General features: G+C 37.7%; 1 protein-coding gene across 4 annotated transcripts in view; it reads left to right on the forward strand.

Moving 5' to 3' along the window:
• The window catches only part of DCLK1 (doublecortin like kinase 1), a 341,441-nt gene that overhangs the window by 253,728 nt on the left and 60,500 nt on the right, over positions 1–27,213 (forward strand). For 2 of the 4 annotated variants that reach the window (XM_004577534.2, XM_004577533.3), the window contains exons 6-8: positions 6,996–7,090; positions 21,419–21,503; positions 24,326–24,434. In XM_004577534.2, coding sequence (XP_004577591.1) covers positions 6,996–7,090; positions 21,419–21,503; positions 24,326–24,434 — 289 coding nt within the window. Of the gene's footprint in view, positions 1–5,700; positions 6,076–6,995; positions 7,091–10,740; positions 11,429–21,418; positions 21,504–24,325; positions 24,435–27,213 lie in introns of those variants that run through there. The other 2 variants (XM_004577536.2, XM_004577538.2) reach the window with 2 other exon arrangements.

Here is a 27,213-nt window from a genome sequence, read left to right on the forward strand (position 1 = left end):
AGACTCTGAGAAAAAAGAATAATTGATCACCACTATGAAATCCCTCCATCAGGCTGAAAATGCAAATTTCAGTCTTCCCAGTAATATAACTATCCTAAGAAAACATAGTGAACAACCACATACAACTGTAGAGCTAAATCATTAAGAGCATGCAAACTAAAACCTTCACAACTCCATGGACGTATACATTTCGACATGACAAAATTTTACTTTATCTGGCATTAGCCAATAATCTTAATATAATCCTATCAGCCTGGTCAATTGTCTCCACAATGTGAGGGGCTGAGAAAGGGGGAGGGGAGGGGGAGGGAGGGGAGGGGGAGGGAGGGGGGGATACCCAGAGCCTATGAAACTGTCACATAATGCAAAATAATTAATAATAAAAAAAATTGCAAAAAAAAAACAAAAACAAACAAAAAAAACAAACAAACAACAAAAAAAAATCATCCAAGAATTCAAAGGTTTTGAATCCTAGGGCTTCCCTTGGGATTCTTATGAGGCTTCAAGAATGCCAATGGAAAACTTGCTTTTAAAAAGTTACTAGTACTTTATGTGAGGGGCTGAGAATCTGGGTGTAGCTCTGACTGTGAAAACACAGGTTTGCCCACATTTCAGGCAGGTTATGTCCCTAAAATGTTTGCTTCTATATGACTTGTTTGGCACTTGAGTTTCATTTTCTCAGAGAGCTGGCAAAGCACTGAGAACAGTGACTTTAAATGAAGAAGGTGGATCCAAGTGTTCCAGTGGTAGAGAAACCTTAATGCTGTTAGCCCTGTACATAGGATAAGCCTTGTGAATGTGCCCTGTGGTTCCAAAACATGCTACTCATGGAAAGTGCAGAATATTTTGAGTTACACATAGGTGAGGTCCCATGTAAGCTCTGCCACTTCCCAGCTGTTTGTCTTTAGGCAAGGTGCTCCTCTGAATGTCAATTTCCTCATCAGAAAGAGGAAAAATTACATTTTCTACTTACAGAATTGATGTTATATGATGGGCTTCACTTCCCCATGCCCAAACTATTGTCCCTGCAGACCTGCTGCCTTTACCTTAATCTTCATCCAGCTATCAATTCAAAGTCCTATAGCTTATTTGTTTGAAAGACAAAGACTATATTAACCCTGACTGTAAATGGCTTAAACTCATCAATCAAAAGACATAGATTAGTGGACTGGATAAAAAAAAAACCAGGGACCATCTGCCTATAGCTTACAGGAGACACATTTCACCAAAAAAGATACATGGAAACTGAAATTAAAAGGATATTAGAGGATATACCAGGCTAATGGAAAGGAAAAAATTAGCTTTTGTAGCCATTCTTATATCAGTTAATATAAACTCTGATAGGAAAAGCATTAAAGGAATGAAGAATATATCTCATAATGATTAAGACATCCATTCAGCAATGGTATCCATTCAGGAATGATAATAATTGTATATGCACCAAATGCCAGGAAACCTAGCTACAAAAAACAAATATTAATGGGTTTAATAGGAGAAATAGACTCCAATACAATAATTGTGGGGTATCTTAACACTCCACCAACTTCAGTGGACAGATCAGTAAAACAGGAACTCAACCAGGAAACAATAGAACAAATAGAATTAACTGATATCTACACAACCTTTCAACCTACAGACACAGAATACACTCCTTTTTTTATCAGCACATGAAAACTTCTTGAGGATTAATCACACTATAGGCCACAAAACAAGCCTCAAAAAATTTTAAAAAATCAGAATCATACTGTGCATCTTCTCAGACCAGCATGGAATGAGAGTGGAGGCCAAAAAAATCAAAATGACCCAGAAGATATGCAAATACTTGGAAACTGAGCATGCTGCCAAATGAACAATGGATTATAGAAGGAATCAAAGAGAAAATTTAAAAAGAAACTACTAGAAATAAATGAAGGCATCAACGTGACATATCAAAATTTGTGGGACATAATAAGGCAGTACTAAGGGGAAAGTTCATTGCAATCAGTGCCTTCATCAAGAAACAAGAAAGGCACCAGATAAATGGGCTAACCATACATCTGAAAAAGCTGGAAAAACAACAGCAAAACAATTCCAAGATTAACAGAAAAAAAAAGAAAAGTCAAACTAAGGGAGGGTAGAAATCAACCAAATAGAGACCAAAAGAACAATTTATAAGATCAACAAATCAAAGAGCTAGTTCTTTGAAAAAAACAGCAAAATAGATTCCCACACTAGCTAAGAAAGAAAGAAAAGAGGAAGATATGAATGAATAGAATCAGACACAAAAAAGGAAATATAACAAAGGATATCTTGGACATACATAGAATGATCAGGAACTATTACAAGCAAAGATCTGCCAACAAATCAGAAGACCTAGAAGAAATGAATAGATTTCTGGACACATACAGTTTACCAAAACTGAATCATGAAGTAATTAAAAATCTAAGTAGAGCCCAGTGCAATGCCTCTGGCTCAATCCTCACCTTGCAAGATCATATTGGTGCTGGTTTGTATCCTAGCTGCTCCTCTTCACACCCAGCTCCCTGGTGGTGGCCTGGGAAAGCAGTAGAGGATGACCCAAAAGCCTTGGGCCTCTCTACCCCTGTGGGAGACCCAGGAGAAACTCCTGGCTCCTGGCACCTGGCTTCAGATTGGCTCAGCTTTGGCCATTGAAGCCAACTGAGGAGTGAATCAGTGGATGAGGGTCTTTGTCTCTCTTTCTTTCTATAAATCTGCCTTTCTAACAAAAATAATTATTTTTTTATTTTAATGGACCTATAATCAGGACAGAAATTGAATTAGTATCAAATCTCCCCTCCCCCCCAAAAAAAGGAAAGCCCAGGACAGGATGGCTTCACTGTTGAATTCTACTGAACTTTTCAAAAAGAACTTACTCCAGTCTTCCACAGGATATCCAGAGTAACAGAAAGGGAGGCAATCTTTCCAAACTTTATGAAGCCAGTATCACCTTAATACCAAAGCGAGATGGAGACACACAAAGAGAATAGAACACTGTCCCTGATGAACATGGGTGCAAAAATCCTCACCAAAATACTAGCCAACAAAATCCAACAATATATCAGACAGATCATTCACCTGGGCAAGGTAGGATTCATCCCTGGCATGCAGGGATTGTTTAACATACACAAATCAATAAATGTGACACATTGTATAAACAAAATGAAAAACAAAAGACATATGATCATCTCAGTAGATACGGAGAAGGCATTTGATAAAATCCAACACCACTTCAGGCTAAAATCCCTCAGCAAGATAGGTATAGAAAAATGTTCTGCATCACCATCAAAGCAATATACAAAAAAACCAATGCCAGCATCAAACTGAATGGGAAAGAATGGAAGCCTTTCCACTATGATCTAGAACAAGACAATGATGTCCACTTTCACCACTGCTATTCAAGACAGAATTGGAAATTTTCACTGCAGCTGTTAAGCAAGAAAAAGAATTTAAAGGAATTCAAATTGGAAACAAGGAATTAAAATTATCCCTGTTCACAGATGATGTGGTTCTATACATAGGAAAACCAAAAGACTCAATCAAAGACTGTTGGAACTCATAAAAGAGTTTGGCAGTATAGTAGGTTACAGAATCATTGAACATAAATCTATGGCCCTAGTATACACTTCATGGCTGAGAAAGAATTTCTAAGTATAGTCCTTTTTAAAATAGTGGAAGAGAACCTTACATGCCTTGGAATAAAATTAACCAAAGATTTGAAAGACCTTTATGAGGAAAATTGCAAAACATTAAGAGAAGAAATAGAAGACATGAGAAATGTGGAAATTTACCGCATTCCTGAATCGGTAGAATCAACATTGTCAGAATGTCCTTTTTTTTTTTTTTTTTACAGATTTATTTATTTTATTTTTAAAGATTTATTTTATTTTTTATTGGCAAGGCAGGTATAGATAGGAGGAGAGACAGGAAGATCTTCTGTCTGATGATTCACTCCCCAAGCGGTTGCAATGGCCTGAGTTGTGCCAATCCAGAGCCAGGAGCTTCTTCCAGATCTCCCACATGGATACAGGGTCCCAAGAATTTGGAATGTCCACCACTGCTATTTCAGGCCACAAACAGCTGGACGGGAAGAGGGACCACTGGGATTAGAACTGGCATCCATATGGGATCCTGGCAAGGACTTTAGCTAGGCCCCAGATTTATTTGTTTTATTGGAATTGCAGATTTATAGGGAGAAGGAAAGACAGTCTTCCATTCATTGGTTCATTCCCCAAGTGGTTCAGAGCTGACTCAATCTGAAGCCAGGAGCCAGGAGCTTTTTCTTTGTCTCCCATGTGGGTACAGGGTCCCAAGGCTTTTGGGCCGTCTCTGACTGCTTGCCCAGGCCATATATAGGGAGCTGAGGTGGGAGTGGAGCAGCCAGAAAATGATCTGGTTCCCATATGGGATGCTGGCGCTCGCAAGATACATTGCACTGGGCTCCACCTGGGTAATTTCATTACTCATTGCTTCTCTGGAAGGTGAAGATCAATATTAACCTCATTAGTTATGGGCATTCCATGAGCAACACCCAGTACTTCCCTATTCATAAATACTATATTAACAATTTTATTCCTCTGTTTTCCCTATAGGCTATCAGGCTGGCACAGGAAGGGAAGATGATCGTTAAGAGTACAGATTTTGGATTATTTGGGTTAGGTTTTGGTCTCTGCCCCGTGTTTGCTTGTCAGGTTATTTATCTTTATGCCTGCATTTCCCCATCTGTATAATGGAGAGAAATAATATGCCTATTTCATAGCATTATTGTGAATTAATGAGATGACAGAAGTACATTTGTATATGCAAACAAATGTATGTATTTGTGCATATATACAAAACCTAGAAGAGCATTGACTGGTTCAATAAATTGAGATACATTTGTAAGGAACACTTACTAAATGCAAGCTTTTGGGTTTTGTTTATTTTTGTTTTTAAAGCAAGGTTTTCCTAGGGCTATTTTCCTAGGAGTTGACTTTCTCAGTTTCCATTCACTTGATAAGATTAGAGCCTCTAAGGTAACACGTGCTAGTACAGTGTTTGCCCTCTTGTTTACTCATGCTTTTCCTATCAGTGTTGCCTTTAGGTATAATGAAAAGAGGCAAAGTGGAATAAAATGGACTAAGAAAATATTACATTCATAAAACATACTTGTGGCCAACCAGCAGATCCTCTCCTCCCATGCAGGTGTAGATTCTGCCGCTGCCCACCATTCTCAAGTTGTCACCTAATTTTGACCCCTTTGTCTGGGGACCACTGGCCAGAACGTCTAGTATGATGAGTCCCTAGCAATTGAGGGGAGGGATATTTAACAAAGAGAGGACTGCTACATGTAAGCAACTTTTTATTCTCAGCTTTTCATTTCTCTCTGCCAAAAGAAAAAAGAATGTGTGTGTGTGTGTGTGTGTGTGTGTGTGTGTGTGTGTGTTTAGAAGGAATCACCAAATACTTTTCAAAGACAAAACTACACGTGAGTGCTGCGTGGGGTGTGTGACATCTTTTTAGGTCTAGGGAGATGACAAAACAAGGCATTTTGTGTTTTACAAGCCAAAGCTTCTGGGGAAAGACGTGTGAAAAATCGATCAACATTGTACCGTGCTGCTGACTTCTGCAAGGCTGTTCTGTTACCTGGCAGTTCACAGACTCTGAGGAGTTATTGTCATTTTGATTTTCAGATGAGTCACTGGGTCACTTGTCCCCAGAGACACTACATTATGATTCAGTGCAAAGTACCAAAAGTGCTGGGGCTTCCGGGAGTGAGTGAGTGAGTGTGTGTGTGTGTCTGGTGGGGGTTGCCTTGGCTCCGCGTTGGCATGAGGCTTAATTGACACCTTTGATGTAGCCTAAGACAGAGCCCGCGCCTCCCACTGCTGCTTGGAAGACGTCAGCCTTACGCAGAAAAGGCATCTGCTGATGAATCCTGCATCTCATTCAGCCTACTCTGGGAGCAGCCTTAGCCATCCTTAGCTAATCCACCCGCTTCCCATTTCCGCTCCTGCTCGGCTTAGTGCTGAGAAGCGATTTTGCCTCTTACTGTTAGGTCAATTCCTAAGATTGTGTCCATGTTAGAACTCATAGAAGGTAAGTGAAATGCATTGTCGCTTGTTCTCCTGTAAACTGTTCATTGTGCGCCTTCAGGAATGTGTGTGTCTCCTGGCTATTGTCTTAATGAGTGGGGAACTGTACTGCTGTCGTTTGTACAACTTAAACAGAAGTAGCCTTCTGTAGCTTTGTAAAATCACATCTCACAGTGTCTTATCTCTTCTTAGACTGATTATACTTGGAGAAAAGAATTGTTTCCTTGAATGCTGTGGCTTTATTTCAGTTTAGTGACTCTGGTGTAGGAAACTCTTGAGAGTCAGAATTCCAGTGATTTGTGCCTTTTGATAAGTGACTTTTCAATAGCAGTAAAGACAAACTATGAGGAGTTGCTCAGCGTCTGTAGCCCATTATTTTGTCCTATCCAAGGCAGTTCCATTAGAAGCAGACTAGTAGGATGGACAGGGCACAAGTGGATCTAAGTTCTTCTTCCATAAGTGAGTTATTAATTATAAAAATACAGAGGTTTGTCTTATCAAATCTCTGTAGTGTTATCACTTGTGAACTGTGCTAATGTTTAGTCCTCCCAGGTAGTACTGGGTACATGAAGTAAAACTCAAGAATGAATCCCCTTCTAACTGTCTCAAGACATTAACAGCAAGCCTAAAAACCTCCATTGGCACAGTTAAAGGCATCACTAATAAATTTATCAGGAAAGTTGTGTCAAGTGCATTTTTAAAAAATATTACATAACTTGCTGCTGTGTTCAATATAGATTAACATAGCAGTGAGTTTCTGAAGTAGGTTATTCCCCAAGGCTTTTCCTGAGGATGAGATAAAAGGGTGTCTAGATTTTTAGCAGATGTCCCTCAATAATTGTTTGCTTTTCTGAGAAGTCAAATTGTTATGAAAATTCTTTAACATTCATTTTTTTCTCTGTGTGTGATTCTTTACATTTCTAGTTAATGGAACCCCTGGTAGTCAGCTTTCTACTCCACGCTCGGGCAAGTCGCCAAGCCCATCACCCACCAGCCCAGGAAGCCTGCGGAAGCAGAGGGTAAGGAAATGAACAAGATGCCCATTTAACTGAGCTTATGTGCTAAGCAGCATAGATGCCAGTAAATAATGCTGCTGGTCTCAGGAGAGGACCAAGCTATAGCAGGGTCGTTTATTGCTGTGACTTACCTAGAACTCAGGGCTTGTAATATCTCTTTGCAGTTGTCCAAATCCTAGCTTGGAAAGGACTATACACTTGCCACTTCACTTTCAGATGCTCTGTTTTTAAATTTCTGAATACACAGATTTTTGTTAACACCAGAAGCTTCTTAATTGTAATGAATTTTATTTCATATTATTGTTGATCACCAGCCTCTTAATGAGAAGAAAAAATGCTGGCAATAGAGAGAAGGGCCATGACAGGAAATTGCTTTGTAACATACATGGTGGTCCTCAGTGACTGAGGATCCACACAGCAGAGGATGAGGATATAGACACCTGTGTCTGTGAAAGAGACCCACATTGAACACCTTTTCTTTTATAACTGCTTACACTACTTATTGTTGTGTAAGAAGGAAGAAATTGAAATAGGTGGCCACAATGAAAACATTGCTGGGAATGGCATTAACTTGTCTACGTTAAGGACTGATGAGAGGATTAGCTCTTCCTATAGTATGGAAGAGATACTGTTCTAATCCTCTCACACTTAGTGTACCATTTGCCTTTGCAATCATACCAAGGCAAGAATGCAAGGAGTGGGACAGAGAGAATGGGGTGGGGGGATAATGGCAGAAATGGGAGGTCTGGTATAGTCCTGATTTCAGAACTTGTTGGAGGGCAATGTGTGCTCTTAGGAGGCTTTATGATGGTGTTCATGGGACTTTTTTTTTTATTAAGCAAGGACTCCTTGGAGGATGATGCACTGAATTACTAAATTCTTGAATTTGGTTCCATTTATTTTGTGTTTTGAAATGAGACTTATAAGTTCCATAACTTTAAAGTGCATCCAAGATGACAGGTCCTCTCTCAAGTCTCCTACCTAGTTGTCATTAAGCCAGCAGAGTTACTAGCCATCTGTGACTTAAATCCCAGTCCCTCTGGAGCTTGTAGCACTAAGTATCAGGTGTTTGTATCTTGCTCCATGGATTCACCTGACATCAAGTGAGTCATATTTGGACTGCTTGGCTGAACATTGGCCCTGGCCTCTCCCCTAAGTCATTGAGTTATCTTGGATAAGTCTCTTATCTCTTGTCCTCTTCTGTTTAAAAATAAATAAATAAAAACAAAATAGCCTGTTTGAACAAAGACATTCCAACAATCCTATCCAAGTTCCCTGTGAGTGTTTTCACTAGGATTTTCTACTTGACCATAGTCTAAATTGGAAATTTGAAGTACAGGAAACCTTGGTGACCTATTCAAAGAATTATCCAAATTCCTTTCATCTCTTACAGACCAACCCTTAAGGGGAAGAAGAGCTAATGTGGTCATTCTTTCCTTCTAAATGTTATTCAAAAAGACTGCCATTAAGTATAGCAGAGGGAAGAGCTTTCTCTTAGAGAGCATTCTCTCACTTCTAGCGAATGGCTTGGAGGGTATACCAATCATAGAAATCCCTCTTTTAGCTGTTTTAACTCCAATTAATATACTTTGGTGTAGCTTATACATAACTGTTGACATTAAAACCGAGAGTAGCTGAGCATGCCTGCTACAGAAGTGAGCTTTTCCCCTAAATTCTTCATTGTAGCGGCCACTATCTTGGGCATGTAAAGCTTTGGTCAAATATTCCTTTGATGGCAAAATGAAACTAGACTTAGAAAATGAAACTATGATTTTGTGCAATTGAAGTGGAAATGTTCATCCAGCTATGTGGCCATTGACTTTTATAATTGATGTTTGTAATATCAGGAGAATGATTACAATGAATGGTTCTCTTATACATTCTTCATTTTTTTTCACCCCAAACACCAATAGAAGCACTATACTTGAGAGCAAAAGCAATCCCATTTATTTTAGACAGATAATGGGTTTACCATCATCTGAAAACATTTATTAAACACACGTTGTAAGCAGGACACTGGAAATAGACAAAGATAGTTCTGTTTTTAAGCTTTTGAATTTATGACCATCCAATATCTGTGTACAGTATAAGTGCATGGAGATGTGCTCAGTTGCTTTAGCAGGAGGAGCTTTCATCTTGGTGTGTAGGCACCAAATAACCCCTCCCAGTTAAAACAGGACTAGGATGTCCCTAAAAACTGATCCTGTTTCAAATTTGGTTAATGCTTTTCTCAAATGTTTGGCTACATTCCTATGCAGGAAATACTGAAATAAGTGAAAGATGGCATGTGTTAAAAAAGATACTTCAAAGAATAAATTAACTTTTTCATTGCAAATTGGAAAACAGTAGCTACTTCTATTTTTTCCCTCTCTGTTGCCTAGCAACGTGGCCAAGAAAATCAGTAGCCTGTCCCCCATCCCAGCAAACACAGGCACACAGTTTTGCTCATGAAGGTGCACACACATGAACATATACATGTGAATACACATAGATAGATGTGTGCACACATATGTGCGGACACATGCACACAGAGTTCTTTCTCCTTTTGAAAAGGGAATGTTGTGATATTGACTGCTTTTCTCCCAATGAGGAAGATCTCTATTCTTACTTATATTAATTATTCTGATTCCATCAGCTTTTGTGTTCCCTCAAAATCATTTTTTGTTATTGTTACTTCTTTGGACATTGTTGAATAATCTTACATCTTTAAATTTTGTCAGACGTTTTTCTTCATTAACGTGTTCATGGCAATGTGTGAGGTAATGTCTCTACTTTTCCAAAGCACAGTTATTTCAGTTAATGTCTAGAAACATTTGGTCACAGGAGACTTTTCCCATCCATGAACTTTTTTTGGCCCCATTTCTTCAGACATCAGGAAGAAATGTGTTGGGTTGTGTAGGTTGAATGAAGTTCCTCATTATACTCCCACATCACTGGCTTTTGTGGATTATCTGATCAGTCAGATGATGTAAGGAGTAGGTGGTACAGACAGGGGGGAAAAAAAGCCAGTCTAGAGACTGTAGATATGAGCTGGTTGCTTGGCTACCCACAGAGGGATCTGGTAGCAGAAAGGGGCAGGAAGAAGATGAGAGGTGATGGACTTGTGTTTGAAAAACAGAAAGAACAGTGGGAAAGGATTGAACCAGGTGGTTTTTACATTCTTTCTGTCATTCAAATGTGCAACTCTGTAAAGGTACTGTCTGTTGGGTTTACGTTATGCTCAAATGCAACACACGGCTTACTGCTGTGAGACCAAAATGTGCCGAGTGTCGACTGGGGCTTCTGATGAACTGTTTTGAGAGGTAAGCATTCCTCGTCTACCTAGATGGGGAGAAAAGGTTCCTGAAAGAATTGCCTAGACATGTAGTGGCAGGGTTAGCCTTGACAGACCTAGAAGTTCAACTGTACACAAGTAAGGCAAAAACCTCCTGAAGAGGTGAAGCAATATTTTCTTACCAGTAAGGCAAATTAGCATCTTTTTTATTTCGGTTTGGATTGTTTCTCTGTAATTCTCTTGTCTCTTACCTGAAGTTGACTTTGAAGGTCTGATTGATATTAGAAACCAAGGATGCCCATTCAGCATTGCTCCTAAAAGAGTAACAGGGCACCCAAGAAAATCAAATAAACAAATCTATGCCACCTTCATCTTACAGGACCTGTACCGCCCTCTCTCTTCGGATGATTTGGATTCAGTAGGAGATTCAGTGTAAAAGACAATGGAGCAATGTATATGGTTTGTGATTGGGTGAAGGTTTCACATTTCCTAAGCAAACATCTAACAGCAAAATACACAAAGGAGTTTTGTATACCTGGAAATGAGAAAGAGCAAACCATGCAGAAGTAAATAGGGAGGCAATTTAAACCCATGATGTTCATCCTGAAGGGGCAATTTTTAAAAAGAATCTACTCACTGGTTTGAACACAAAATAGCTCAGTTGCTGAGGTCTCTGTGTGAGGTCTACTTCTAGATGAATTTTGTGTATATTGAGAATAGAATACATTAATGATACAACAGAGTCATAATTTCCATGAATAGTATTTTTAAAATCATAAATGCATATATAGGTACAATTTTCTTAAATTCTCTGTAAAACTATATTAAAATTGCATTAACAGGCACAGTCTTCCTTAAAAGTAAATTCTTTTTAAAATTTGTACGGCTGATTTTAGGAATACTTTTATGTAAAAATAATAATATTCAATTAGATTGTTTTTCTCCTTGGCAATAAAAGAGCACTCATCATTTTGTGGGTTAATATATTTAAAGGGGAAAAAATTCATGCCAAGGACACATCTCATGGAAATTCAAATATTAAGCATTGTTTTTGTCATCAAGTACATTTTTTTTAAATTGGGTTATTTTGGGGGGGGGGGTGATTAGGAAAAAAACAAACTATAGCTTAAGCTCTGTGCCAACATGGAGAACTTATTCAGTAACATGGATGTAAATTATGTCTTCCCTGAACCATATATGTGATTTTTTTGAATGTGTAAAAGATTAAGCTAAGAATTTTTCTCTTTCATTTTCTTGTTTTTCAACACACATCTAAAAAAAAATGTGTCTGGGCCTCTTCCCAAAAAATCCATTTGAAAAGCAAAAAAAGTTTTTTAAATGGTGCTATATAAATCCGTCCCAAAATATCAAATCTCCAGGCTGATGAACACTGGAGCATGCTGTTGTTTCAGAAATTTTCCTATGCAAAACTCCTTTTGTGTTAAACTGGTAAATCTATGATTATTAACCCACTGTTAGACATTAACCTACTAATTCTTCTCTTTTAGTCTTCTATTTTAAAAACTGTAGTTAGCTTTGCTGAAACCTAAAGCAGTTATTTTAAAATACAAATGTTAAATCAATGTCATGTGTATAGCCTGTTGTAGTTAAGCCATGTCCTAGCGATCATTTACTTGATTCGTTGAAACACTAATAACTTAAGACTTGTGAAGCATGGTGTTGATATTCTCTGGGTTTGACATATCTCAGTAGGTGATAAATTTAAAAATGTCCAATGCCATTTGGAGGCTTTTCCTTGAAATTTTCCCCCCACCAAATTTTACTTGAAATGAAAATTTAGAAACATTTGATTCAAGATGGAGAGAAATTCAGTTGTCATACACGGTCTTAAATGTTATGGATTTGTCTGTCTGATTGATTGTTCAACTAGCAAATTTTGCCATCTGGTTTACAGTTACACATGTTACCATCTCACTTCACAAGTGAGTAAAAATATTCCAACCAAAAGAAGAAGAAGAAGCCAAAAGTCCAGGCACTCTCATGGCACTTGAAAACTCAGCCCTATAATAATTAGTGCCTCATTATACTGTCGGTCGGAGAGAAAAGACACTTCTCTGGCAGGTTACTCGAGAACTTCAGACTGAACCATTCCATCTTGAAAGAACAGCTCCTAATAATACCTGTTCCAGACTTCAGGCTTTAAAACTGTTTCCAATAGAAATGAACAGAGTCTCCTGCTGAGATCAAAAGGCTGCTTGGTTTTAGCTGAAACAGTAAACAGCTGTGAGGTTGCCTATGCTTGTGTCTGTTTCAGTTATGTGTTTGTAAAATGCATTACTTAATACAGCGGAGTCCATAAAAGATTAGTATATATTTGACTAAACTGTCAAAAATGCATAAGAAAGCAGTGGAACAGTTAACTTAGATCTAGTGGGGTCAGATAGTCCAGCCCAAAAGTAAATTCCAATAATTTCAACTTCCCTGTGCTGTCAGTTTCAGGGACAGCTACTGCTTAGAGAGATACAATAGATGCTATTTGTTCTGGATAAGTGGCAGATAGCGCCAATTGATATTAAAGTCCATGACTTTGTTTAGACATGGCAAAAAGAAACTGGATGGATACTAATTGCCGACGGATATCATAGCCAACTTTCCATTCAAGCAGTTCCAAGGGAAATGCTGCCCCACAGTATTTAATCTTCTCAGCATATGACTTTTATTAAGGAACTGTTCAGAGGCAATATATATCATTTACATTTTGAAACTAAAGGCCCTCAGAGATTGAAACAGCACACCATTTATAGACTTTGAGATTGCTTTCTATGCATGGCATAATTCTATTACACTAAAATAAAAATAAAAATCCTTAGCAACAGAGCAGGGGTTTTCAGTTCATTGGGAGAGATACATAGGTGGTTTATAGGCACTTAACAATTTAGTGACTTACAGAATTCACTTTTAGGAATTAGACACTGAATTAAAAAAAATATTCTACTGAGAGGGAGAGCTGTTCAACAAAACATGCATATGTGTCCTGATGGTAATCCTTAAGTATGGCTTTGAAGACACTGTGCTGTAGTGGGAAGTGTGGTATTTTTTCATTTGAGTTCACTTTTTTCTTAGGTGTGGACAGAAGTAAAACAAAAAAAGATTTTATAAATATTTCCCTGCCTTCAGCAGTTTAGAAATGCAAAATCTAATCATGTATAAAGTGTGAAGTTTCATGTGAACTCAGAAGGCTGGTTCTGAAAGACCCTTTGATGTGTTGTGTGTCTGGCCTCATCGGTGAGGCAAGGAGGGAAAGCCAGTAGCATTTCTGTGCCGCCACAGATTCCTAAAAGGGTTCAGATCCGCATCTGCACACACCCCAGTGTGCATATACTGGTTCATCTAGCAATATTTTTAAAATCCAAGTACCGTTGTCTAAAAGCATTGGAACCAACATTAATGCTCTGTATGTGTCCTCTGTGTTAAACAGCAGGGGTGTTTTGGCTGTAATCAGTGGAAATCTATAGATGATTGTGTTCCTCTTGTTTTCTGCCACTTAAATAATAATGAAGTCTGAGAACTACATTTCTTAAGAAAAGTGAACGAAGATAAGTCAAATAACACTCTTGGAAAATGTCTCCATATATTGTTACTATTGGACTAGTAAATTTTCCAATGTGGCCATATATCTGTACAGGTATGTGGGTTTTCTGTATAGTAGCAAGGCTCAGTGTGTATGTGAGTATGCTTATGTATGTATTTGTGTTTGTATATAGACCATAAATAGTGAAATATGATATGTGTGGCACAGCCTTATAAGTTACTGGCTCTTGTGGAAATGTATGTAAAAGTTGCATGTCATAAGGTGACATTGTGATATTTGAAACATGCTTAAATTCTAAGGCAATTTGCTATAAATCACCATGGCAAGGTGGTTCAAAGCATTCAGATGCACTGATTTTTTTCAAGAAAAAAATTGAAATCCAAATAAATAAAAACCTTGCAATCCAGATAAATGTAATAGTGTGTTAACTGCTGAATGCCAGCATACATTCAATATCATAATATATTTTATTGTTAGGTCTTAGCATTTGGTCATCCAGGTTTCTAAATATTGTGACATGTTTTTCTATTGTGTGTGTATATGACTTTCAATGATTTCCAATCAATACTCATTGAAAAACGTTTAATAGAGGTTGTTAATGTTTGAATACTATGCTGAAACATAAGCAACATAATACTAAAACATAAACTAAAGTGCTTTTGGTTTGAAATAAGTTTAATAACAAAGCCAGATAACATGTAAGGCAACTTTATTTCTCTTCTTTCAAGGTACTGTTCTGAATTGTTGTTATATCTTGAATGGACTTGCCATATGTGTGTGCATGTGTATATATACACAAATATATACACACTTAAAAGTGCTAATTGAATGGATTTACTATACATGTGTATACTTGCTCATTGATTCAAATTTGCATTAGCACTGCTAACATCTCTGGTTGTGCATGATAGAGACAACTGGATTTAATTGGAACACCGCACAGAAGCATGGTGTGAAAATCAGAGATATATTGATGTCAGGATACCACTTGTCTGATATACTTTGTTATGCTGTCAGCTTTTTCAAAAAATATTTGTAACCTTGTGCCTGTAATGCATGTGGGAAACCTAGGAAACCAGAGCCCTCACTGTAATTTTTAAGGGTGCATGATATGTAAAGTCTTTATAGTACGATTCATTTTAGTAAAGATAATGGAGAAATTCCAAGATATAAATGATGCATGTAATACATGGGTGTGTGTATTATATATGGCCACAAAATGTTTTTGAAATCAGGCTGGTAGGTATTTGAAGGTCATTGGAAAATAACTATGAAGTTAACTTTCCTATGATGTGTTTTTTGAGGAATTTATACTCAACAACAGCAAGGGATTAAGAGACTTTTTACCTTGAAATACATCATGAATGTTGTAAATTTGGATACAATTTTTATTTTAAAAAATTACATACTGTCTGATTTGAGTTGCTTGGATATGTATTCTGTTAAATGATAATTTGGTGTTAAAATGTTGTACACAGCAATATATTTTACAGTCTATCAATTAAAATCACCTATAGTTTTATAGAGCTAAGGGAATTTGAGATGTTATACTTCACTGCCTAATTCTGAAGGTTCCATCACTTTGAGCTGTTGTTCCATTGTAAAATGTCGTGCCTTGTGTTTCACATTGGACCATGCGATTCCTCTTGAGGTTAACTTTGTGACACTTACCACCTTAGAATAACTATCTAATAAACAGGAAAAACTGCCTCTGTTGTTCAGTGAGTTTCTTTTGGAAACCCTTTTAAATAGACATTGAGGTTGAGATGACTGTGTGGGTGTTACTTTCATGTTTGTAGCATTCTTGTGTTTGTAATTAGCATCAGTGGGTAATATGTTATATATCGTCAAATGTACCAACATGACATCTGAAGTATAACATATTGACAATAACAACAAAATGAGATTACCTGAGAAAGAATTCTGTTTCCATTGGTTTCATTAAAATCAGTAATACACTTTCCTCTTGGGTTGCCTGAAAGAGGAAATTAGATGAAATCTTTTACCCAAAAAGCAGTTATAGATATTTGTAATTCTGGTTTTAAATCTAACAGTAATACTAGTTGCATTTTAACCTTAAAATTATAATATGCTTCAAGTCAATTCTCTTTAATTCGATGATGACTTAAATAGAATTACCATTCACAGCAGTAATGATACAACTGGAGGGAATGTTTCCAAATTTATAAAATACCAAATTGTGTCTATACTTTCTGAATATAACTAGGGTTTAAAAAGAAAATATTTCTGGTGCCTGGAGGAATAGTGAGTTCATTTGAGGAGTCATACGCTGGATGATTTCCTGGCCCCTTCCAAATTATAGATTAACTCTTGAGAGGAGATCTTTAGCTACTCAATTGGACAGTCTTTTGGGGACAAATGGTTCATACTACAGATTCATAGATCTTGGCCTAGGTAAGTGTAGTGACTGCAAAGTAGATTAAAAGATTGTCTGATACAACAGACAGCATGCAGCTAGTTGTAATTCAATGCATTTACTTTTGAAATCTTGACTGTCATGACTTCACTACTGTAATACAATGCCATTATTTCTGTTGATATTTCTGCAGTTCTCAGTAAAATAATTTTGTGAGCAGTTCTCCAGGATTTTAAAGTATTTTTACCAAAACTGTATAAAAATAATTTATTTTTCACTGTTGATTCATAGTTATGCACATGACTCTCCATACCATAAACTTTATTTAGATTGACTGTAGAAATACTGCAAAAAAAAAGCAATCTGGGGAAAGGAGTTCCCTTGTTTCACATGATGATGCTTTATTGAACATTAGAAATTGATGCCTCAATTTACCATTCTGTAATCCATGTGGTAAGTAAGTAAATGTATAGCTTTCTGTATCATATAGAATCCCATGAGTTTGAAAGTCTCTGCATTCAGATTATTATTTAATCTTTTAGTGATGTGTCTGTAGTATTTTGGTAGGTTGAAAGTTGAGTTCTCCAAGACTACTGCTTGGGTTTCTTAAATACTGTTTTTTTCTTTCATAACATTGATTTAGAAATCAAATGATAGTGACTATTGCATCTCTACATTCCTATTAATGATTTTCTAACTTAATGTTAACAAAGTAAGAAGTGTATGCCAAGAGAAAATGCAAAGTTGAAAAAATCTAATTATCCTGCCAAAGCAATAGTTATTTGGCTAGATTTTCTTATAACTTGGCTATATATACCCTATCAATTGGATACTCGCAAAATTGTCACACACTGTGGATCTCAGTGAAATATTAATACCGGTGGTAGGAATAACTCACATCATTTCAAGTGATCTGTTTTTTCACTACAAGGTCATCAGATACATCTTGGTAAAATGTGGTTAGAACTGTTATATTGACTTTCTCACTTACTTCAGAAAGTGTGATATGTTCTCCATATGTTTTATGATCCCAAGCTTAAGAACTAGCCTGAGACTCTGTTTTTCCTAAGGGCAGTGCTTTTATGAAGGTGTGCCATAAAAACATCCAGGTGCTAGCAACCTGCCCAAATGGTTCCCATTAAACCTGCGTGGAGGTGATGACATTTCAAATGTCACAACATCTCTCAGAGCAGCTAATTGCGTTAAATTCTCAAATAACTGCACATTTTGTACTGTACACTCAGATGTCTTGGAATTAGCAATCACTGAAACAAATGTGAAATCATGTCAGCATGTAGATTCTGAAGTGATATACCTGCTCAGAACCAAGGAGGTAACCAAGGAGGTAAATTGATTGCATTTAGAAGCAATCAAAAAGATAGGTAGGTTTCAGCTTCTGTTAGTAATAAGGGTTAGTTCATCTCATTAGGGTAGTTCTAAACAACAAAAACTTACAAATTCTCCCTTTACTGTTTGCAGAATCTTTCAAACTTATAGATACTAATCAAAATGTTCTAAACAGGATCTAAATCTGTTTAGGTGGATTACTGACAACCGTACACAAAGTGCCATGTTGATGATCACAATCCTCCCACTAACAGAGAGCAAAAATGTTAGGTGACAAAGGCAGAATTTTAAAAAATGGGCTAGAAGGATATGACTGTAATAATGATGACATATCCCATGAATAAATGTCAAGTCTTGGGAACGGTCCAAACAGCAAATTCCAAAATACAGGACAGGAAGACATGATACGCCTGTAAGCTCTCTGTAAAGTTAAAATACATGGTGTTATTGATAACCCAATATGAGCTTGAAGTAAATTAATTTCCCATTCATAAGAAAGATAACTCTATCCTTCCCTGGTCTGTACTGATCAGGCACACCTAGAATATTACATTCAGTTTTGAGCACCAGATTTCAAGAGTGATATTCACAGCTGGAGTGTGTCCAGAGAAGGGTGAGGGAATCAGGGATCCTGGTCACATAACAACCAACCAAAGAAATTTGGATTATCCCAATTGAGAAAGAAAAGTCACAGGAGGAACCTAAGAGCTATTTCCAAATGTCTGAGCATCATATATATATGTATGTTTATAGATACAGATATGTGTGTGTATTTATATATATTTACCTATATTGATACAGATATGTGTGTGTATTTATATATATATATTTATATATATATACATATATTGATACAAGATAGATTAGATCTAGACCAGATGACTCAACAGATGAGATATAGGAGTAATTGAATATAGAATGTAGAGGACTATAATGAAAGTAAGGTGGAATGAGTCATTTTTAGGTCTAGTATAGTCTGAGAAATTCTTTGAATCCATGAATGGTCAGTGTCTCAGAAAAGTGTAAAGTGTAAACTCTGGAGAAAAAAGAAGAAATAACACCATTACAAATTTGATTTACTTATTTTACTGTTTTCACAATAACTAAAATGTGAGTTTTCATTTTTAGCGAGAACCTTCTTTGTCAGTAAATAAGTTTTTCTTTCAAAACTTTCAGTCATCTGTTACTCTCAGCTGGATATTTAAAGTGAATTAGGGCACCTGTTCAAAAGTACAAATCTGAAACTGAAAATCAAGTATTAAAAACATAAGCAAAACTGTTTTAACTCTGCTTTAAAAACAAAAAGAAGAAGAAGAAGCAAAGACTGAAAATCTTGAGAAGTCTTTGTATCATAAAGTATAAGATACACAGCTGGCATTGTGACAAACAGTCAGGGCACCTGGCATTTCACGATGCTGTTGGAAATGCAACTCGTTCGGTATAAGGCAGTGGAGTGAATAATATTCACAATTATTGAATGTTATTGTTTAAAAGTTGTCTTCACGTACTTTGGTTTAGAGCTGTGTTTTGGAGTGCCTGATGTTCTTCTAAAACACTTTTGGAATTGATTGTATCAACCGTGAACACCTTGACTTGAAAGCACACTGCTGGCCTATTAATGTGTGTACTTGATAAATCGGCGATGTCTTTGTATTCTCAAACTTAAAATAACACATGACTAGACTGCCGTCTCAAAGTGCAATGTGTCTACATTCTTAAACGTCATTTGTGATGCGACTGGAAGAGATTCCGGGATCAGAAATCCCAGATGAGAAGGTCTGCATTTGAAACATTTTACACAGGCTTTTTCTGCTTGGAACACAATAATGTCTACGGCAAAACCAATGACACAGGCGATAGAGGAGTTCGCTGTCTTGGATGGCACACACCCTCCCTCAAATGTGGCAATGGTAATGTTTACTTTTTCCATCATCAACCTTGTAGATCTACCTTGTCTCAGCCTCATATTCAAACATTATAAAAACAAGTTTTCACAGGAAGACATTCATAAAAATCAGCAGTACATAGCTTTAGAAGTTTGTACATTTTCAGTTCCTTCAATAAACTGGGTTTCAGTGTCACAGCAAAAAAAAAAAAAAAAACTCTAACTGAAGGTTACAATTTGAATCCTGCTTTCTAGCTTGCCAGTATGACAGGCTAGAAATGTGCCACTAGTTATAGAGTAGAGTAGATGGAAAAGTTCAAGTCATCAGGTTTGATCATTGGAGGTGGGGGAGGAAATACACACTGTTGGAACAAGCCAGGCACATCATGTGAATTGTTTAGCATTCAAGGATAGCCTATTGGGAAACACAGTTGGTAATTTGATTTTCATTCCAATTGTGCTATCCGCTTTGGTGAACTTATCCATGCTCATCTATGTCACATCCCAGGAAATGTTCTGCAGCACTTGCCTCAACTGGCTGGGCAGTGACTTAGGTAGCATTTCCTCAAGAATATGAACCTTTTAATGAATTGTTCCTATCTTTGAATTTCTAATACAAGATACTGCTGAACATAGTGAAATTCAATGAAATTTCTCTTCCCCCTTGCTGTGGGCACAGTTGAGGCTGGATGGATTGGGAGGAGGTAGAAGGGAAACAGGTAAGCAGAAGAAAAATAGGTCAGTTTTGCTTCTCACCACCTCTGCATTATCCACTCAACTACAGATGCTCTTTCCCTTCTCTCTGCTCCACAGACAGCCAGCACCATGAGCCAAGGCCGCCCCCTCACCGCCTCCTGCTCCTGTCAGGCCAGCCAAGTGGATAAACCCAGGGAAACAGAAGGAAGATCTTTTAGGACAAGCTGTGTTCACTATTTAGAAATAGCATTGAAATGTGCAAATTGTTTGCTCGAGAAATAGATGCAGAAATGGAAACATTGATTGTGAAAGTACTGCCCCCTAGTCAATCATTATGTTCAATATTTGGTCATGTTTTGTTCTCTGAGTTCTCTAATACAGTTGTCGTCCTATTTGTTCTTATGCATTTTGAGTCAAAAAACCACCCAAAGTACAAAGAAATCATTAGGTCTAGTTTTTTTTTATTCGTATCTTTTTCTCAGACTTATTATGTAACATTGAACAAAGTGGTAACCTACTTGGTGCATATGTCTTTCTCAAAGTGGAATTAACAAACCACTCTTTTCTTTTAAGTTGTGATAAGACCAAGTATTTATTTTTAGTATATATCATGAAAACAAAGTGATGAGATATTTTTTCTGTTATAAGCATAGAAAAAAACAGTGGATGAGATCACAATGATGCCTATGTTTGAGGCCTATTTGCCAATCGTAGCAAAATGAAATCAGATGCCTAGAATTTTCCAAACCCAATCCAAGGCTACAACATGTTAACTTTTTTTTTCTTTTATATCTTTACTTTTATTCCAATTCTTCATGGAAAAATCTCTACCAAATATTTTGAGTTGTTTTCTGAAATTATGTATGTAAATGAGAGATATTTTAAGTCTGATTTTTAATTTTAATACACCAAGTATATAAATTGTGTTTAATTACAAATTTAATCCTAAGGTTTAATTCTGAATGGGAAGATGTCAGAAAAATATCCATGTTTGAAATGATTAACCTGATTCAATCATTACAACCTACTATTGACTAATAGGGAAGGAAGGAAATGTAGCCCTAATTAAGTATTGAAGACCAAATCCTCACCCTGGTAGTGGGCAAAGCTATCTCCTGAGATTTGGGACTGGGGAGAGCACATGGAGATTCAGGCAAACTGACTCAGATTTTTAATTCTTTGTTGCTGTCCCCCTACAGAGCTCTCAGCATGGCGGTTCATCTACTTCACTTGCATCCACCAAAGTCTGCAGCTCGATGGATGAGAATGATGGCCCCGGGGAAGGTGATAAACTCGGGAGTTGGTGTCTGGGGAGAAGGTTCAGCTTCTACTGGGGATTTGGGATGGGCTGGCTAAATGGACTCAGAGAAACTGTAACTTCTTAGGCAGAACAAAATGGATAAGCCCAACTAGCTTATGAGGGTGAATAGCAAGGGGGTTGAATATGTCTTCTACTTGGATTAAATTCTATGGGAACTCAAAGAGGACAATTTCACATCCTCTGAGGCTGTATGTATCCTCAGAACTCTGACTGTTGCCTGTTTTGGAAATAAGAAGACATAATTGCTGCCTTTGTTTTCACAAATTCTGTTCACTTTTGGCGTATTAAGGCCAATTTACACTCTTGACTGTTCTAGCCCTGCAGATGTGGTCTAACTCAAGGGAACTCAAAATATGAGAATATGACTTTACAATAAGAATTATTTGGTGGTAATTGCAAAAATATTCTTTGTCCCTTAAGCTAATTCACTTTAAAATTTCTGTGATGTGGTCAAATGACCTGGATTCTGGAATTGCCTGTTTCACTGGCTCAATGGACTGTTTTAGGGAAGTCAGTCACCCCTCCACATCTTAGTTCCTCTTCTATAAAATGGGAGATGTCTCTTTCCTCCCTGGGCTTGGTACCAGGCTCAAATCAGTTATGGAATGTATTTTGAAAAGAATACAAGGAGTATGATCAGGCCACTGCTATTGAATCAGCTCCCCTTTTATGTGTTAAATAATACGATAATTTTATCACACCCCCCACACCAATACACACACAGAGTATCTTTTGGGTGGAGCACTTTTATTTTGTTAAGTGAGATTTGTAATTTATATATGCGATAGCATGCAATATTAGACTCTGTGTTTGTGATTCCAGAATATGAGATTCAAACCTGGAAGTAAAATTTATGTGACCTAAGTATAATATATTCCTTTAATGACATGAAATGGTCCTTGACTGCCTCTGGCTGAGCCTTCTCAGCCCAAAGTCTAAAAGATACTTTTCATCAACAGTCAGGAAAAAGCCTCCCAAGCCAGGAGCTTTGGTGCGTTGCTACCCTGGAAGGGAGGGTGGAAGAATCCCTGCCCCTGCCCCATCTTCAGGCTCATCCAGCAACCAGAGATGCTTGCTTTTGTTATCTGGGTAGTCAAGAGCCTCAAGGATGTTATTGGAGACATTTTTGTAAGTTTAGTTGCTGTTCAGCATGTGTGAAACAACTTCAGCCACTTCCTGTAATTTTCATGTAGTTAGAAATCCTCGGGCTGAGCCCTTCAAAGGGAAACAAACCTGTGGCTCCTTTTGGGAGAGAGATCCTCTGTTTTAGCCTATCTAGATGGCTCCTAGTAGGGTAAGAGCAAAATGCCACCTCCACAGCTCTGAAAAGGCTGCACAAATGGCCACGGCAGAATCAGTGACAGCAAATATTCTACATTTACATAGCACTTCCCAAAAACTCCATCCATTCTAGAACCCAGAGTACGGCAGACAGTATCATCCCAAAGCCAGGACATAGGTCCCAAAGCAGGCATCTAATGATTGTGAGTCTGAAAATCTGTTGTTTCTAACCCATCAAGTCTAAATGTGAATGCAAAAATCACCAAGAGAGTACATTTGCCACCTACGTTTTTCATTTTATTTTGAGGGGCCACATTTAGTATCCATTTATCCTGAGAGGTCAGGTAATTGGGGCATTTATAAGACCTGCTAGGCTTCCATTGCATTTTGCATTCAGATTGCTGAAGGGGGAGAACTAGGATTTATAACTTTTAGAGTATGTAGATTTTAGAACACAGCCATAAAAAGCTTTTTACACCCCTGGCATGTTAAAGGTTATCCAGCATATTTATGTGACCTAAGTGTAGCCTATTTAGTTTTATGACCTTAGATATTTAAAGCATTATTAGGCATTTGTTAAATATTTCAAAATGCGTTTTCAAGGGGGAAAATGTGTTGTGTTAGTGGCACTAACATAATTGAAACTACAAAGCTGTTCTGTTCACAGACATAATAGATATTGCAATTTTAGCTCAACATCTGCTGCACAGGTTACTGGTGAGAACATTTGTCTAAAATCTGGTCATTTATACTGAGGAGGGGTGGCCATCAGTGTCCATGCCTAAGAAATTTTACGGAGATCTCCATTTCAGGATGTGGTAAAGCTAAGTGTCCAAACAGCAGGCATTCTTCATGCTTGTACCGTGTCAGACAGCCCAGAATCCCTTAGGAACCGCACTACCTCCCTGCTCCATAGGTTGGAATGCCATTTCTCTGTGCACAGTGGGTATTCAGTAAATGCTATTGATCAAATTGGCATGAAGTGAAAAAGACCTGTATTTCCTCCTGAAAATCCCCACTGCAACAGAAGATTTAAGTAGCTCTTATATAAGGAGACTTCAAAATGTTCGTGAAATAGTGGAATTAAAAGATAAGCTGAGTTTTGGTGCCATTTTTTAAAAATTCTTGCAGACAAGGGGTTTACAAAAGGTTCATGGAAAATGTATGTGATGAAAAACTGAGACACAAATTTTAAAATGTTTTTGCACCAAAATATAGTAATCTTTTACTTCTACTTTCCACAATTTTTTTGAGGTTTTATTGTAGAGGTAGAGGTAGGGTCCATACGTTTCCTTTCAGATTATCATTTGTCATAGAAAATAAAAACCGTTGAGTATATATAATGTCAGCAAGGGAGGGGCCAGTTGCCTTAGTGTACAGAAATGACATACTGATTTTGAATCATTTCCAATCTATTAGATGATACTTCTAAATGTCTCCTTTGTGCAACATCTGTGTTCTTTTTTTTTTTTTACTAATAAAAATGTGCTAATGATTCTTTCAGAAGTGTCGGACGAGGGTTTCCAGATTCCAGCCACAATCACAGAACGATATAAAGTTGGAAGGACAATAGGAGATGGGAATTTTGCTGTTGTCAAAGAATGTGTAGAAAGGTGAGAAAGATATTGTTTGCGTCAAACTTTAAAGGAAACACTTGGCATTGTGTTTTCCAAGACTGTCTGTGTGTGTAGCCTGTGGCACATATGGAGTAAGTTAAAGTCTCAACCCCACATGGAAAAAAAAAAAAAGAAAGAAAGCTTATCTAACAGATTTGAAAAATGTAGTGATTTCAGGGGCTGATCTATAAACTAAGGACTTTGATTTCTTTTTTTATATACTTGGGGAAATTTTTCAGTTCTGCCAGGTAAGTCTTTTTTATTTTGAAAGCCATATGGAACAGTGTTTCACATACCCTTTTGAGATATATTTTACAGAAGTTGGAACATTCTTGTCCAGAGTTTATATCTCTAATATGTGCTAACATAAAACTAACTAGAACAATAACCTTGGAAGTCTTTAAAATGTTTACAGGGAGTACTTCAAAGTTTTTGGGAAGTGGAATTGAAAGATAAGTTTGTTTTAGTACCAAAAATTTGGAAATCCTTACATAGTTTTTTCATAATGCATATCTTTCATGAACTTTTTTGAAGAACTTTCCTATGTTGGTTTTCAAACTTTTTACAACAAAATAAGTGTATCTTTTAATTTCATTTTCTGTGAAATTTTAGTGTTCCCTCATGTCTAACACTCCCTCAAAAGTGGTGTTTAGTGTTTGATACAATAAAAGTGTATTGAAATGAATGAACTAGCTGCTCTGTGGACCAAAAGCAAGGGGTCAGACTGAAGGGTTTATGTGTGGCTTTGTGATAGCTAACTGAGGAGAGGAGCTGGCAGTCAATACATGGAGGATGCACTGATATTTCCCCTTATTCCTTGCCTATCTTTGGAAGCTGTTTCTCCAGCTAAGGTAATAGAGTCCTCATGAAACTAACTTCCTGCAGTGGAGTTCCAGCATGCCAGTTGCATGAAGATATTCCCAATGTGACAGCAACCCAATATAGCAGCTGCTCTGCATGGGCTAATAAATACTTAGGAAGGCATACATAGCAGCCCAAATCCCAAACCAATGCTTCTAACTAATCCAGGCCATTGTCTTTAATAAGGAGGCTTTCACAACACGCCGGCTTAGCAAAACCAAAACCAAAATATAAACACCTATGCAACTAGGACACCAATTAAGTCAGGAAAGCATTTCTAAGGTAACAGGTGGTTTATAGGCATATGTGTTTACATAATTTTATATCTCACTGCTATGTTCATGGATAGTAAATCCAATGCTTTTTAGCTTTATTTCCATTGCAGCAGATTGCCAGGCCCTTGCTCTGTAGTGTATCTGGTTTATTTATCATCATCTGTTAAGTCTGACACAGTGACCATGTGCTATGTCTCCCGGATGCTCTCCAGATCTGAATGACATCTGAGCCCAACAGTACTGGTCTTCTTGCGCTAGAGACTTCTCATTTCTCCATCCAGAATTAATTTTTCTTTCTATCCTGGATGGCATTCATGTTGTGTGAATTCACATCTTGGGTTTCATCATATGAGACTTCAGAGTCTAAACACCAGATTGTTCCAAAAAGTGTTAGTATTCAGCTCCTGTAGAATGAGGACATATGGCATGTGCCCCCTCTCCCTGGAGGTATCACGAAACATTCTTTTAATATTTTCCAGAGGTCCAAGAAAATAAAAGCAAACTGAAAGTACTGTCAGTGGCACACATTGCTTGCGGGTACATTCTGCCATGTTTTAGACAATGAATATGTATTAACAAGGGCAAGAATGTTCCTCCCCTATTAATAACATGCTGTCATGGCTGAGATTTCCCCCACAGTAGACATGGTAACAGCATCACACAGGACTTTCTGTGGGTCCATGCCAGCATATTCCTTGATAGTGCAGTTTGCCACTAGCAGTTTCTGCCTGTGCCCCAGGAGAGGCTTCTCAGATGGACTCTGTGGCTTCTAGGACATGCTAAAGAAGTTAGTGCACTGTGACTTCAGCTGAGAGAGGCATGCCCTGGTTTGAAGCTGTTTCCTGGAGTATCTGAAGTCCCTAAAGCCTGCTCAAAGAATTGCAAAGTGTGAATGAGGAACTGGAGTGGGAGTAGAGGGCTAGCTATGCAGTTGCCCTCCTGTCTATCCTTTCTGGCTCTGTGCGCACTAATTAGCCCCCACACTGAGGTTACAAGTGAGAGATGTGGTCATAAGTAGGGGCAGTGTCCCCCACACCTGTCAAGTCTCCTTCCTATCTACACAGTTTACATTTCAGACACATTTCATATCTACACTGTGTATACTTAGTACATTTCAGTGATGCACTAAAATACTCCGTGCTGTTGCATGCCCAATCCCACCCTTATCTAGAAGTCTGAAGAAGGACAACAATGCTGCTGACTGTTGCAGTGCAAAGCCACAAGATCAGCCCCCAGAAAAGCTGAGACTTTTTGCCAGCTGTGTACCTGGCAAAAGTTGAAGTTGTTTGCTTCAGTGCTGGGGCTCAATGCATCAAAGAGCAAAAATATCTTGGTTAGGTGATAATTGTTCTTCCCTCTCTCATTCTTGAGGATCCTGCCTTTTATGCAGCCCTTGTTCCCATCCAAAATGAAGTTCTGCTACAGAGATAGAGGACAAGATCTTTTGTAAGGACCTGATTCTGTGCTTTTGGCCATTGCTTCCTATAGAAGAGGCTGGGCGTGGGCTTTACTAACTAGGTGTGCTGCTTATTAAGGCATGCTTGTTGCAGAGCAGTCTTCCAATCACTGCAAAGTCTTTCACTAGCCTGAAATTTCCACATCTTGACCAGCACGTGCAGCACTTGCTAGCTTAGGCCAAC

This window comes from Ochotona princeps, chromosome 12 (assembly GCF_030435755.1).
Source record: "Ochotona princeps isolate mOchPri1 chromosome 12, mOchPri1.hap1, whole genome shotgun sequence".
NCBI classification, from domain to species: Eukaryota; Metazoa; Chordata; class Mammalia; order Lagomorpha; family Ochotonidae; genus Ochotona; species Ochotona princeps.